This window comes from Chroicocephalus ridibundus, chromosome 6, assembly GCF_963924245.1.
Source record: "Chroicocephalus ridibundus chromosome 6, bChrRid1.1, whole genome shotgun sequence".
NCBI lineage: Eukaryota > Metazoa > Chordata > Aves > Charadriiformes > Laridae > Chroicocephalus > Chroicocephalus ridibundus.
The window spans coordinates 22,826,249-22,841,352 of NC_086289.1; the positions used below are offsets into that span (position 1 = coordinate 22,826,249).

At 52.4% G+C, this 15,104-nt stretch overlaps 3 protein-coding genes across 3 annotated transcripts in view; 2 read left to right on the forward strand and 1 right to left on the reverse strand.

The window, feature by feature from the left end:
- The window catches only part of TLL2 (tolloid like 2), a 126,472-nt gene extending 112,899 nt beyond the window's left edge, over positions 1-13,573 (forward strand). The window contains exons 26-28 of the transcript XR_010071649.1: positions 12,674-12,795; positions 12,874-12,976; positions 13,546-13,573. The gene's annotated coding sequence lies outside the window, so the exon portion shown is untranslated. The remainder of the gene's footprint in view (positions 1-12,673; positions 12,796-12,873; positions 12,977-13,545) is intronic.
- On the reverse strand, positions 898-7,167 carry LOC134517569 (cytochrome P450 2C9-like). The gene is made up of 9 exons (XM_063339198.1): positions 6,947-7,167; positions 6,439-6,601; positions 5,791-5,940; positions 5,332-5,492; positions 4,779-4,955; positions 4,114-4,255; positions 3,497-3,684; positions 2,209-2,350; positions 898-1,488 (listed from the first exon to the last, which is right to left on the reverse strand). The coding sequence occupies exons 1-9, from the start codon at positions 7,124-7,126 to the stop codon at positions 1,307-1,309; spliced, it is 1,485 nt and encodes a 494-aa protein (XP_063195268.1). The 5' UTR covers positions 7,127-7,167; the 3' UTR covers positions 898-1,306.
- A 2-nt stretch (positions 13,574-13,575) lies between the features above and the next one.
- LOC134517511 (zona pellucida sperm-binding protein 4-like) overlaps positions 13,576-15,104 on the forward strand; it is a 32,963-nt gene continuing 31,434 nt past the window's right edge. The window contains exon 1 of the mRNA XM_063339081.1: positions 13,576-13,701. The gene's annotated coding sequence lies outside the window, so the exon portion shown is untranslated. The remainder of the gene's footprint in view (positions 13,702-15,104) is intronic.

The window sequence follows — 15,104 nt, forward strand, 5'->3', positions numbered from 1 at the left end:
GTGGCTGAGCTTCTCCCAACAGCCTGCAAAGACAGGGATGCACTCTTTTCATTTAGCAGAAGGAGTCCAGACCATAAGGGAGATGAAGTGATATGCCCAAGAAAAGTGGGAAGAGAATACAACTCCAGCTGCAGAACTTACCCCCTGTGATGGCAACTTCCCATCATTCTCAGCTGTTCCTTACCCACCATGGCCTCTCACTCACACTGTTCTCTCCTCTGTACCTTGGCATTTCAGCTGGGAGGTGGGACGGGAGTGTGATTCAGGCAGGAGACACCCTCCACAGAAATGATCTCCTCAGCAGCCCTATCTTGATTCGCGTGGGGGTCCTGCGTGGCCGCAGTGACAGGCAGGGCTGTCCTCGAGGACAACAGAAGGCCTGGGGGAGATGGTAGGAGAAGGACAGAGAGGAGCCATAGGGCAGGTGCTCCCAGCTTGTGGGAAGGCTGGACCGTAGAGTGCCTGAGAAATGAGAGGAGCCCCCTGGACCAGCCAGAGGTCCCATCGAGGGGGTGAAGGCAGCTGGAGCTTCAGCCTCTGAACTGAGGGGAGAGTGTTCTCCTCCAGGAGGGATGCTGCAGCTATCTTACATCCAGCTGTGAACAGCAGGATCGGTAGCCCCAAGAACAGACGATAGAGCTGCTGATAGCCCCCAGGCTGCAGGGGCCCCTTCTCCTCCCACACCATGAGCCATCCTGGCTGGTGGTGTGCTGCCACTGCCCAGGGGCTCCCTGCGGGCAGCAGCACCGTGTCCAGTGGCTCAAGCAAGCAGGACCCTTGCCCCGGGAGGGACAGCCCTTCCCACAGGGCACTGGGCACAGGTGCTGCAGATCTACCCTGCAGTGGAGCAGCAGATGGGGTGCTGCCCCAACCCAAAGGAAATAATGGCTCAAATAATCATAAAAAGATTTTTCTTTATTGGGTCATTAATGTACACACGTGCAGCGCTAACCATCTGCAAAGCATGCTGCTCTTGGTGGGACACATGCTGCAGGAGAAGCAGGTCGTGGGCAGCCATGGGAGCTGTGTGTGTGAGCAAATCAGCTATTTGATGCAGCCATTGCGCTCAAGGAGCCCACGGAGAGAGCATCAGTGCAACAGGCTGCAATGTCACCCAGGGCCTCCCTGGGATGTGGTAGAGCAGTTCCAGGAGGCTTTGAAGGTGCCTACTCTGTGCACCTGTGTTTGGGCTGTCTTCCTGGAAGCCTTAGGGAGGTGCGCCAATGCTTCTGCCATTGGTTTTAGTAAGGGAGATGTAAAAGGAGTAGCCAGGCTCAGGATACCGTGCAAAGAGTTTCTGTGCTTTTTAGCGGGGGACAGCACAGAGCTGGTAGGCAGGAGGTACGTTGGCTGTCCCACTCAGTGTTGGGGTTATGCTGAGTTCCTGGGGGTCAACGACAGGCTTCAAGGTAAAGTTCTGCAAGATGATGGCCATGAGTAGGAATATCTCCATGCGTGCCAGGCTCTCTCCGGGGCATATTCGCTTCCCTGGAAGTGAAAACAGCAAATAGTGCTCGACAGGTGTTGCCAAGTAGACAAGAGTTTGTACTAAGCAGGTATGTTAGGCAGCTTTATTTACCAGATACAGCTCCAGCAGTGAGACGACTGTCGGGATTACTAAGGACGTTTGCAAGAGAATAGTTTGTTGGAGAAAGATGGACGCCCACCCTTGGCAGTTTGGTTGGGTGTGTGAAGGAAGAACAAGAGCAGAAGAAGTCTTGAGCATAGAGGGGGCGTCGCAGAGGGCAAGGTGAGAGAGAGTAAGGGCACATGAAGCAGAGATGAGAAAACAGAGGGTAGGGGCTATTTGTAGGTGAGTGGTTGCGTGTAGCCCGAGAGGTACTTAAGAGGTGCTGGGAAAAGTGCAACTACCACGGAAAGAGAGGATGGTTAAGGATGACTTTGGTGGTTGTGTCGGAAGGTGACAGGTTTTTTAGAAAGCGTCAATAGATCCCATTCACATCATTACGTCGGCAACTCCCAGTAGGAGGTTTGAGAAGCCTCCAGGCCTGAACACGATGGGAGGTGCAGCTGGGGAACGGAGCAGCAGGGAGGGGTTATCCAGAGAGCAGTGAGCCCTATGGAAGCACCGGTGGGACCACGCTGGGAAGAGGGAGCGTGTGTTATAGGGAAAGGCAGAATGGTCCCCAGAGGAGGAGGAGGACGACGGCGACAGGGAGAGGAAGAGAGAGAAAGCCAGTGCTTTACCTGCTGAGAAGGGCATGAAGAACTCGCTCTTCCTAAAGGTGCCGTTCTCGTTCAAGAAGTGTCCAGGGTTGAACTCATTTGGGTTTGGAAACTCTTTACTGTCGTGGAGGACAGAAGTGAGGACAGGAAAGATTGTGGTGCCCTGAGATAACACAAGGAGAAGAGCAGAATATGAAGGGGAGGTGAGTTAGGTCACTTAATCCGACTGCCTGCCAAGTTAAGACTGAGCATCCCAGCACAGTCCTACTAGTGCCTTTGGTTTCCTTTTGGGGACCTTGCCTTTGGGCAGGCAGCTTTAGGGAGAGCCTGCTAGATGGGACAGCAGGGACAAATGTTGGCTGATCTTCCTGAATGCTCCCTCTCACTTTCAGACCATTTATCCTCACTTTGCTCTAGTCGTCTGGGGACACCCCACCTAATTCTTCCTCTTTCTCAGTGTTTCACCCTAATGAACTTGTAGACGTTCCTTCTTTTCTGTGAGCCCCGAAAAGCAAAAGGTTGCTTTCCCGTCTCCTGACAAATTTCTTCTGCCACAGTCCTCTTCCTTCCCTCTTCCTGACCAGCCATTGGTGGGGGTGTGAGAGAAGTAATCCGACAGTGATGACACAAGAGCCATCTGCTAGAAGCTGAGCAGGTCCCTGGGTCCTGCCTTTTGATTTTACACAGACAGCTGAAAATTAAAAGGCCAACAGCCTGTGTGCTGCTGTTCCCCTGCTGTACGCAGGCAGCCAGAAGAGCAACGAGCGCTGCTGCGACAGGCCAGGCCATGGGTTGCTGTAGCCCATCAGCCTGCCTCTGGCAATGGCCAGCAGTGACTGCCTCAAGAAGTGTGTAAAAACAGGCAAAGAGGTTTTGCTCGTTCCCTTGATTGCAAACGTAGTCTTCAGCACTTTGTGGCTCTGGGGTTTTCTGTGCTCAATAACCACCAACTGACTTTGCTTCCAGGCATGCGCACAGGCTCTCCTGGAGGGTGGTGAGCAGTTCCATGGCTTTGCTGCCTTTTGTGTGAGGAGTCACTGCTCTGGTTTTTTTGTGAACCCACCGTGTTTCTGCAGATGGATAAAGCTGCGGAGCAAGTGAGCAAAGGTGTTGGGCAGAGCTACTGTTCCAGTCTTGGCCCACGGAGTGGCAGCAAGGGGCTGCAAGTGAGCTACAGGAGCCTGAGGATAACACCTTCCTGAAGGGCTGGGTGATACTAGGTCAGGCCACTGCACTTCTAGCTTCTGGCTTGTAACTGCCAGCCTAAGAGCAAAAGTGCTGCCGAACTTGAGGGACCTTGCCCACTAACCTTGGGAATGACATACTCTCTGAAGCAGAGGTCTTTGGTCACAGCGCGAGGGACACTCAGGGGGACGAGGGAGATGAAGCGCTGGATTTCATGGACCACCGCATCTGTGTAGGGCATCTGGGTCCGGTCAGCCACGCAAGGTTTTCGTGATCGTCCTACTACCCGGTCAATCTCTTCTTGAACTTTCTCTGTCATGAGAAGCACAAACCATAAAATGGGTAAATAAAACCAAACCTACCTAAACAGGTTGCCCTAAGCAGCCCACAAATCACACATCACAGGTGACAGGAGCACTGATGTTGGTTTGGGTGTCGACGAGAACACAGTTCCACTGCGGCCCATGCAAAGAATGTCCTCCCAGTGACTTGACTAAATAGGAGTACTGGGCGGTAAAGACACACAGTCAAGTCCTTGGCTGTGAGGGGAGTGCAGCTGATGATGATGCCAGTGAAGCTGAGGGATCTCTAATGCCTGCCCTGGGGAATGACAGTGCAAGGACTTTGCCCATTTGGGTAAAATGTGCGAGAGAGAGGAGGAAAGTTGGGAGAAGGATGTGGTGCTAGAATCGTGCCCAGCCCAGGGGAACAGCTAGAGAGGAAGAGGTCACAGACTGGTACCTTGTATCTTCGGGTATTTGAGAAGAAGCAGAAGCCCATATCTTACAGTCGTGCTAGTTGTCTCAGTCCCGCCAATGAACAAGTCGAAGGCGCTGGTTATCAGGTTCTTCATGTGGAAACTGGAATTGGGGTGCTCTTTCTCCTAGGGAAAAGGCTGGTCTGTTTCTCTGGCTGGGGTGAGAAAAGTTGCCCTTTCTTGTGTCATCCCAGGCCTTCTTTCTCACCCAGAGCTCTTGCATTTCTCTGCTAAGCTGCAGCAGCCACCTGGGACATTGCAATGCTCTCTTTGTGCAGTAAGCTCAACGCCAGCGCGGCCTTCTTTCAAGCTGTGCACCAAATGGTACGTAGCTGCATGTCTGCCCTTGCTGTGCTAACTGCTTTCCAGTGGAAGAACTGCAAGACCAGACTGCACACATCCCTGTGTTTCAGTGAGAGCAGATGAAGGTCTTGCTGTCCAAGCAGGTGCAGGTAGGGGCTGGTGAGTGTGCAGACCCAGAGCTATAAGCTCTAGCACAGGCAATATCTGGGGTATTGCTGGTGCCTTCCCACTGCACAGCCTAGCTGCCTGGGAAGGGATCATCCCAATGTCTGTGTTACTTAGGAGAGGGAAGGGGCTCAGCGTAGGTGTGTTGGGGATGAGCTGGGGCTGTACGCTGTCTCCTTACCTCCTGCATTTTGGTGAGGAAGCAATCAATGAAATCCTGAGGGGAGCTGGGATCTAGGGTGGCTTGGTGTATCTTCACCTCCTCTGCCACAAAGGCTTTTAGAGCATCAAATTCTGTGAATATTTTGTTGTGTGGGCCAGGCAAGTAATCCAGGATATTTGAGAACATCTGGTAGAGCTGGAAAGAAAGAAACAGGAGGGTCCCTAGCATGACCATTGCCCCATCCTTTGATATTACCAAAAAGCCTAGGAAGTTCACAACCCTCTCAACTGAGACAAGCAGAAGGGCAGTGAGGCTGGGCAGTCTGACAGGGCAGTAGGGGCTTGCTTAGTGGTAGGAACCTTAGGCGGAGAAGAAGGGTGTCAGGACTAGGGGGAAGCACCCTCAGCTCTCCATTGGTGAGGGTGCGTCTTGCTCTTGAATGAATTCCCTCCTGTGCAGCAGAGCACTGACGGGGTCCTACTTAGAAAACTGAGATGGGACTTCACTGGGAGGAAGGCTCCTTGCTCCCCTAGGAGAATGTTGACACACTAAAATGCCTACTGGATTGTACCTGTCCCCAGTAGGAGTTCATCATCTCAAAGATGTTGTTCATGTTATTCATCAGGGCCAGGAACTTCTTGTCTTTATAGTCATATCGTCTCCCAAAGACAATGGAGCATATGACGTTGGAGACAGCACAGCTCAGCGTGAAGGTTGGGTCAAAAGGCGTTCCTGGGATTTCAGAAAAGTTACAAACCATAAAGAAAACCAACTATGGCTACTCATGGCTACTGTGGGTAACCTGGGCTCTGGTTGTTAGTGGAAATACCAGAACAGAGTCTCTGAACGACACAGAAGGGTCCCCAAAAAGAACAGTATGTGATCACGGAATTATTTACTGCTCTGTAACGAGGGGCAGCTGGTGCATGGACAAAGCACGTGCTAATTCTATTCTATGCTAAAGACATGGGTCTCCCTTAATACAGTCCTTTTTCTTGCAAACATAAGCTATATTGAAACTGTAGCATACCCTTTGTTTTGTTGATCTCTTCTAGCAAGTGCTCAGATTCCTCCTGGATCCTCTCTTCAATGCTCCTCTTCCCCATTCCAAAGTTGCGCAGAGTGCTGAGAGCAAACCGACGGACTTGTAACCACTCCTGGTTGTTGCTAAAAATAATCCCTGCAGAGGAAGAAGGAAGAGCAAAGACCTGGCTTGGGTGTGCTGGGTGTGAGATGAACAGAGGCTCACAGTGAGAGCGAATCCTGTCCCTGGGAGAGCACTGTCACGGTAGTGTCATAGAGTACTGTGGTTTGGAGACGCTCTATGGAGGTACTGTAGTCCACCTGCCTGCTTTTGGCCTTCTCCACCACATGCCCAACCTCCTTGTGAACAATTCATCGCTCGTATCTGCACATAATTCCCCTTGCTGCAGCTGGGGGCTGTTGCCGCTTGCCCTTTCACTGCACATCACTAAGATCAATCTGACTCCATTTCTCTACTACCCGCTTTGGGTGATGAAAGGCAGCAATTACAGCCCACTCTGCCTTCCCTTCTCCAGGTAGGACCCACCCACTCCCCACAGTCCTCCCTCCTGCGTGGTACATTCCAGCCCTGATCTGCCAAATGAACGCTCAGCCCTTCCCTTCTCCTCAGAAGGAGCTCACTCAGCAAACATACCTAATCCGTTGTTCGCCCTGTCTCCTATTGGCATGTGTCCTCTGGCAGCAAACTCGTCCGCGCGATCAACCAAGGCTTCTTTCACCACATCATGTCCGTGCAGCACCACCACTGGGTCAGAGCCCAGGTGCACTGTGAACACTGGTCCATACTCTTCACTGAGCTGTCAAAATGCAAGACAGAAGATGGCCATGGAGCAGAGCGGCAGGAGGAGTTGAAAAGTGGCCTTGCTGCTGCATCCCACGGCAGGCAGTGCAGCCTCACAGAGCAGCAACGTCAAGTTTTCGTCCTCTCCTGACAAATATAGGTGTGGAGAGGGTTCCCAGCTATCAGGCCCTGTGCAACAATGACAACAGCAGTGCGGGGGAGCAGCTGAGATCCTCATGGCTTTTCTGCTCCTCTGGGATAGCTGCTTATCAAGCTATGGTCACAGACTGTCCCCACGCACAGGTCCCACACACTTCTCGCCCACAGAAGAAAGTAAGAGAGAAGAAGAAAGTGGCCTCACCTTCTGGAGGGTTGTGGCCAAGTCCTTTGGTTTCACCTGCAGCAAGTTACCTAGGATGGGAAGGGGAGCCGGTCCCGGAGGCATCTTCCCCTTTCCAGACCTCCCTCTCCATGCTGTGATGGAGAGCAGGCAAGCAATGCAAACCAGGAGGACAACAGTGGCTGCTCCCAGGAGCTCCATTTGCTTCTGTGGCTCAGGAGGGAGTGACTCTGGCTGCCGGAGCCCGAGTCTATATACCGAAGGGCTATGTTAGCTATGCTAGCTATGTTACCTCAACAGCAGGTTTTGGATCACGTGGCTGAGTCAGTCAATATTAGTAGTCAATCATTTGTTTGACTGCCCTGTGTTATGAAACTAGGACTTCTCTCAGTGTTAATTGGCCATCAAAGACACACCTTATCTCAAACAATTGCAGAGGCCAACTGAGGTTAAGAAATTTACAATGTGTTCCTAAAACTTGTTTTGTTTCATCTAAAGTTTATTATTAAAGAGATCACACTAGGGGCACACTCTTCGACTCAGGCGCTCCTGGAAATTCACTGTCACGAGAGTATCTTCGAAGTACTTCAGTGCTGTTTGCATTTTCTGTTCTTTGGTATTAATCGTACAAGCTCTCAGTGGGGTGAGCCATCCTTGCTTGTTCCTGAAGTCTTCCTGACATTATCAGTGGAGTTCGCACTGCGTGTGATGTGCCAAAGAACATACTGACGTGTTCTCCTCAATGCACAGCAATTGCCTCGGTCTCTCTCCCTAGAGATGTCTGGCCTCACAGGAGGGGAAAGTATAAAATATCCGTCTGGCAAGGGCAGAAAGGTCTCCAGACGTCACAATAGATGAGAAAGGATTTGCCGGGAGAGATAAGAAAAAGACATAAGAAAAGGGGACTAGACCTTGGGACTCTGACCTCTTTGAGGTCTCCTAGAGGAAAGGGTGAGAGAAGCAGGTAGAGAAGAGAGAAATCTTGAGATGGGTCTCTTGAGAGGGTCTCTGGGCAATGGCTTCCCAAGCTGAGCCAGAGGTGCGCTTGTGAGAGGCTGGGTATAGGTCAGTGCAACCTGGCCACTACTCCTTGCACTTGCAATGACCCAAGCAGTGCACCCAAGCTACTGCTAGAAGCTGGCACGTACGAGTTCCCTGTTTAGTTGTTGTCTGACTCCAACATGAGGAACTGCTCCCCTGGAAGGGCCAGAGGTGCTCTGGGAGACTGCAGAGCATGTCTGGTGTGTTGCAAGGGCTTCAAAAAGAGCTGGGGAGGCTTCCTGCCCACTCTGGGGCTGTGTACCTGCGAGGTCCCAACAGCAGTGGCAACGGCGGGTAGAAAGGACCCTCAGGGCTGTGGCACTGCCTGTGCTCAGCTCGCTCAGTCTGGCCATATCCCTCTGTCTTTCCTGAGCTGCGACGCTTCTGCAGGCAGACAGGACTCATCCCACTGAGCGGAAGGTGTTGCGAGGACAGGGGACGTGGGACTTGGTGGGAATCAGCGAGGGGCCTGGGTGAACCAGGTGCTTGGTTGCAGTGTGCTGGGTTTGCTGTGCCGCAGCGTGTTAGCGTGAGTCTCCCCTTCACTCAGAGGAGCTAGCGAAGTTTTGCAAAAGTTTCTGCAGCTTCCCCGTAAGTTCTTACGTCATCCTTGCTCTCTTGCATTGGTGCAATAATTTGCTAGCTGTTCTTTTAAAATGTCATTTCACTTCTTAAAACCTGTAGTTCGTTTAAAATGTCATTTCACTTCTTAAAGACCTGTACTTGATACTTTGGTGGAAAAACTGAATTGCCAACAAGTTTGGGCTAGTTGCTTATCGGCTGACATGAACTCCTCTGCATCGGCTCAGATGTTGCCAGGGCAGTTCATGGGAGTTCATGTCGCTCTGGGTGAAAGCGGAGTTCATGGGAGTTTACACGGCTACAGGAGGTCTCTCTGCTGCCTGAGTTCATTGCCTTGCCACCTTCCCTGTAAAGTGCCGTTGATCCTGGGGACGAGGGCTTACTTCCTAGCTCTACCTCACAGTTTGAGACACACTTTGGGCAAGAGCCCTGGAACTGGGAATACTTTCAAGCTTTCTCATTTTTGTCAGAATAAAATCATTATATTCCAGATATTCCCAGCGCCCTGGCAGACACACTGGGGGTTTACAAGGGAGGAAAACACATCAGACTAGTCACTCAGACCCGTCCCTGTGGGAAAACACAGACCTTTTCATGTCACAGTAGTATTCCAGGGTTTTCCGAGTACTCACTTCTGTTTGCAGATGCTAAGAGTAGGCAGGACTGCTCTGTCCTCTCCGTTCACGTGAAAGTCCAGGAAGGCCAGGCTGAAATGCCCTCCTCTCCATCTTCACCAGGAGCTTTGGTTTTAAGTGAATTGGAGGCACCTATTGGGGATAGTCAAAGAAAAGGCTGCCAGTGTTGTAGCTTTTTCTCTTTTTTTCTAAACTAAAGCACAAGCTTGAAGCAAAACTGCCATCGTTGTGTAGAAGGCTTACTGCCTGAGCCTTCTCTTTTTGGACCTTGATTCAGAAGGTGGCACTGCAAAATGCCTCTCCTGCCCACTGTGCTGCCAGCACCCCTCATCCCCGGGAAGCTTGGTGTGGATGTCCCTGCTGTCGGCAAATACTGTTCACCTTCTGTGGAGGATTGTTTTGACCGAGCCTCTCCTCCATGCACTGCCAGTTTGTGCCACATATGGTGCACAGTACAAGCCAGACACTGCGATCTCGTCAGAGGCACTCCCACAATGCGCAGGGCGTTTTCTACGCCTCTTTCCAGCACTTCTTTGTGGTGGTGCTTAATACTTACTTTTCTTTCCACAGAAGCTCTAGAGAGCTTTCTACAGCCAGGGCTACTCCTACACTGCCGCTATGTCTGTCCCAGTCTCCAGGCTCAAAATTGTTAGGAGGAGAGGATTCTCCTGATGGATATCCCAGGAAGATTTTAGCTTGCTGGGGTCAGCTTCAGGCTAGTGGCCTACGGAGATTTTTTGCCTGCCCTACCTTCATCTTCTGCGTCGTCCTGTTTGTGGTGGTCTTGAGTGCTAGCTAAACTGGTGCTTACAGCTGGGTCACTGTACTGCGTGAGAACTATTAAATGGATGAGGAAGAGATTTGCGAGGAAGAGAGACCTGCCTGTTTCCTCTCAGCCAAGCTGCTTTCCGCTGCCTATCCCAACTTCTTCTGAACAAAGCATCTCGTTTCCGTGAATTTCAGGCTCATTTTCGTCACCTCCCATCTCCACGTCCTCCAACACAGCTGTCAAGTGTCTGCGCGTCGAAATTAGGAAAGGGCACTTACCTGAAACCGTTCTCAGCACAGGTATTGCCTGGGGGATCTACAGCGTTCCCAGTGTTGTTTCACAGAGAGTTATTCTTCACGTACCTGTAGATAATTTTTCCTATGAGCATAAACAAAGTATTGGTGGGTTAAAGTGTAATGAAAGCTATCTCTATAGCTCCAAAGTGCTTCATTTATTTGTTATTTTTTACCCATTTATCAGCAGATAATGCAGTGAAGTGAAGCATTCAGCAGTCACGCGGTGGCTGTGAGATTTGGGCAAGCTGTCCTGGCACAAGCTTCTACAGAGATGAAGCCTCCCTCCCTGCCAAAGTCCAAATGTTTTCCCCAGGTTCCTCTCCACTGTGGCTGCCCGGTGCCCAGGCAGGCGCTGGGACCAGCCCATTTGGTTCGTGAGCGCGGCTCAAACAGCAGCCACGCAGGCAGCCTGTCGAGATCCATTTGCTTCAGTCTCTGCCGGGCAGAGCAGCGGGAAAGGTCTTGTACTTTGTGGAACAGCTCTCCTGGTTGGTACATGAAAGAAGCAGCGCGCAGGGCAGGCACAGTGACGTTCTTCACCCGGCTGGCCGGCTGGGATCACGGCATCCTGTGCTGCTGTAGAGGAGCGACGGGCTGTGGGCTAAGGTGGAAGAGCAAAGGAAACACCTCCCTTGGACTCAGCTACGACCCATGCCTGCTGCTGAGGGCTGGCTGGAGGGGTGGGCACGCTGCCCGCTGCGTGGGGCTGGGCAGCCGTCCGGAGGGTCTGCTGAGAGCAGGAGTGTGGGTGGCTACCAACGGCAGTGCGTTATTAAGGGTCAAGATTAGACGATCTCGGGATGATCTAGTCCCAAAGAAATAAGCAGATTACAAAAGAACACGGCGGCACAGGCTACGCCAGCGCTGCTGCTGCAAAAAGCAGGGCACAAAAACGCACGCACCAACTATGTGCGTGCCACCCCTGCAGCAGCGTGAAGACATCCACGCCTCCATTGCGTGAATACAGAAACATCTGTACGGAAAGATGGCCTTCCCATATGGAAATAAGGCTTTTACTCAGTGTGGGTGCTGTAGCCTGATGTGTGGCGAGGGAGAGAGAAGGCTCTACGTGAGACACGCTGCAGGTACAGGCAGGCGATGGGTGCTGGCAGGCAGAGGCTTTCTCTGGGATTACAGAGGCTCCCCTTACCTGTGTCTCAGGCCCATCCTGTCAGCCCACTTGGCCAGCCTTTGGGGGTGGGTGTCCCACAGAGCACATGGTCCTGCCACCTAGCAGCCATGCCCCGAACAGCCCTGGACTGCAAACGGGGCTGTAGTCCACAGCCAGGACCGTTTAAGGGGAATCACCTCCTTTTAGGTGTGCAAAGCCTGCCCGAGCGCCACAGTTTTCCACAGATTTCATGTGGAGGGCTATTTCTGTGCTTCTGTGTTGGCACCCCATGTCCGGCATTTGAAGCGGCGGCTCCTTTAAAAGAGCAAAAGAGCGTTGTCACGCAGCTTCTTGCACTCATGCCATGTAATGAGCAATTAGAGCAGCAGTAGGGTACATGGGGAAAAGCTGGTGGATCTCCTGCATGGGCCAGCAGCGGGAAGAACTCGGGGTGAGAAAAAAGGGTTTGAAGACCCTCCTGGGGCTGGACAGTAAATTGCACAGAGGAGTTCCTCTCAGCTTAGTGACATGAATGCAGGCTCGTCTCTTGACATAAGCACAGCTCCTGCTTGCACACCTTCAAAGGGTGCAAGCAGATTGCGCTGGGTTCAGAGCCAGGTGAGAGCAATGGAAGGTGTTAAACTGCTGGGCTGGGTCCACCTGGACACTTTGGGAATTTGTGGTCCCAGCTGGCTCTGCAATTTAAAAGGCTAGGCTGAGAGCAGCTGCTTTATGGTCCTTAGCAAGAGAGCAGGATGGGTGTTGCAGGGCAGTCTAGGGCTGCATTTGGAGCTGTGCTCTTCTGGGGCTTTCTTGGTCCCCTTGTTTGGGTTGTGGGGGCTCAGGGTAGTGTTTTTTCTGATCCCACCCTGCTGGTTTGTGGCCAAGAAAGCCTGCAGTTCACCTTACCTCCAGGCTGGGAAGGGAACGCTTCCTTTGTGCTGACTACTTGGGGTAAGTGAGGGTGGTGTCAAGAGGCTTTCTTACTGCTGTATTTTGGCACAGTGCAGGTGTATGCCTGGAATGAGGAGAAAGGGGCAGCTTTGGTGTGAAGTGTTGTCTAACGGCTTCAGTGCATCTTGTGTAACCAGGGGGCTGTTTGTATGACCTAGCAGTCACGGGCTTTGGTGGCGTGCCGTGCCTAGATCTAGATGGTCTTGGCTGCTGGGTCTTGGCTCTTCCCTCACGCACCCCTGCTGGCCCAGCCCCTAATACTGGCTAGGGCCTTTTTTCCGACAGAAGGGTAGGATTGTAGCGGACCCCGTCTTCAACGTGGGATGCTGAAACCTCTGCTGCTGCCTCCTCTTTCCCTAGATACCGAGGGGGAGGCACACGTTCTGCAGAATGACTCTGAGTGTGGGCTCTTGGTATCTGGGACTCCAGATGGCTCCAGGAAAGTATTGGTCTCCTATACTGGCTGTTATGTCTTTGAATGGGTGAGTGACCTTAGGGGTTCTGCTGGGACTGTGGCTGCTGCTGCTCTGGCTGCCCTGACTGGTGTGGCTCTCCCCTAGGATGGCAATTACCTCATGCTGGTTGGGCTTGAAGGAACAGACGATGCTGGACAAAAGGTTCTTCATGAAGAGAAGCTGCTCAGGTGCCCTGTGGACCTTCCTGGTAAGACTGACAGCTCATTAGGAAGTCCCGCTTGTATCTTGTGGTGATGAGTGCCCTTCCTTTTGGATGTCTGTTCCTAGTCAGTCTGGGGCTGGGCAGAGGGACTTACTGCTGTGCAGGAGACTCCCTGGAGAAGGGTTTCAGACAGAAGAGCCACCAACTTGCTGAGGGCTTGTGCCTCCTCTGCAGGGTCAGCAGGTGAATGTTCCTCATGTCTCCTAGACGTGTTCTGACTGCATCGATCCCTGCAAGTTCAGGGACTGAGCTGGAGACTGGGTACAATGATTTTTCCAAACTACCAGAGTTGATCCGGAATACTTTATCTTGACAGATCCCATACAGTCTAGTCTCTTGTGCGTGGCTTCAGGGGGAGTCTCTGTTCCAGGGAATGCAGGTCCCTTCTAAGCCGGCTTCCGTGCCAGCTCCAGGCTGTGTGTTTCACCCTCACTTGAGCCTAACTTCCCTCGATTTGCATGCAGAGTCACCAAGACATCTGCCAGCAGTGTCCTCTGTGTCTTTACCCCGCTGCTCCTTGTGCCTTAGCTGCAAACTCCTGCTGTTTCTTCCAGCCCTGGATGCTCCAAGCAGTGGTGTCTGTTCTGCTGTCCTCAGCCAAGACCGGCTGCCGTGTGCCTCCTTGCCTATCAGCCAGGGAGACTGTGAAGAGCGAGGCTGCTGCTATGACCCTAGGGACAGGGTGAAGCCTTGTTACTTTGGTAACACAGGTAAGTGTGCCTCCTCCTGGAGGAGCCGTGAACTGGGATTCCTTACTTCCCTGGTAGAGCAGTATTGGTGTGTACCGGTGCTGCTGAGTGCGTTCCTAAATGCAGGACTGGCTTCAAGGGTAGCCCTACAGAGCTGTGGTGGGTTGACCCTGGCTGGACACCAGGGGCCCAGCAAAGCTGCTCTATCACTCCCCCTCTGCACTGGACAGGGGAGAGAAAGTATAATGAAAGACTCATGGGTTGAGGTAAAGATCGTTCACCAATTACCATCACAGGCAAAACAGACTCACCTTGGGGAAAGTAGTTAAATTTATTACCATTCAAATCAGAGTAGGATAATGAGAAATAAATCCAAATCTTAAAGCACCTTCCCCCCACCCCTCCGTTCTTCCCAGGCTTAACTTCATGCCCAAATTCTCTACCTACTCTCCCCGCGCAACACAGGGGGATGGGGAATGGGGGTTGTGGTCAGTTCATCCCATGTTGTCTCTGTCGCCCCTCTCTCCTCACAGGGAGGACTCCTCACACTCTTCCCCTGCTCCAGCACGGGGTCCCATCCAAGCATGGGTCCCTTTTATGGGCTGCAGTCCTTCAGGAACAGACCGTTGCAGTGTGGGTCCCCCACATGGTCACAAGTCCTGCCAGCAAACCTGCTCCAGCATGGGCTCCTCTCCCCATGGGGCCACAGCTCCTGCCAGGCGCCTGCTCTAGCGTGGGCTTTCCCACAGGGTCACAGCCTCCTTTGGGCATCCGCCTGCTCCAGCGTCGGGTCTTCCACAGGCTGCAGGTGGATATCTGCTCCACCATGGTCTGCAAGGGCGACAGCCTGCCTCACCATGGTCTTCACCACGGGCTGCAGAGGAATCCCTGCTACAGCGCCTGGAGCACCTCCTCCCCTCCTTCTTCACTGACCTTGGCATCTGCAGAGCTGTTTCTCTCACATATTCTCACTCCTCTCTCCAGCTGCAGTTGCTGGGCTGTTTTTTTCCCCCTTCTTAAATATGTTATCCCAGAGGTGCTACCGCTGTCACTGATGGGCTCGACCTTGGCTACTGGTGGGTCCATGTTGGAGCCAGCTGGCATGGGCTCTATCGGATGTAGGGGAAGCTTCTAGCAGCTTCTCACAGGAGCCACCCCTATAGCCCCCCTGCTACCAACACCTTGCCACACAAAACTAATACAAGAGCTCATGGTAAGGTCTCTCCCCGTGCTTGCCTGGGGATCCTACGTGACTGCTCTTTCTGGTTGCACCTCTGTCCATTTGAGGCAATCCTAGATGAGAGGCCAGCAATGGTTTGCCATTGTTTTAGAGTACACAGGCATTAAAGCTGCATCCTGCGTGGGCAAAAATGGAGGGAGAAGGAGGGATGAACCTGGAATGTGAGCAAATATGATATTTTACT

What these genes read in the sequence shown, in the direction of transcription:
- LOC134517569 (XM_063339198.1), bottom strand. Translation starts at nt 7,126, where the DNA reads ATGGAGCTCCTGGGAGCAGCCACTGTTGTCCTCCTGGTTTGCATTGCT. An exon ending in GAGAGTATGTCATTCCCAAG is followed by an intron (nt 2,351 to 3,496) that starts GTTAGTGGGCAA and finishes GTGTTATCTCAG; the next exon opens with GGCACCACAATCTTTCCTGT. An exon ending in CTTCATGCCCTTCTCAGCAG is followed by an intron (nt 1,489 to 2,208) that starts GTAAAGCACTGG and finishes TTTCACTTCCAG; the next exon opens with GGAAGCGAATATGCCCCGGA.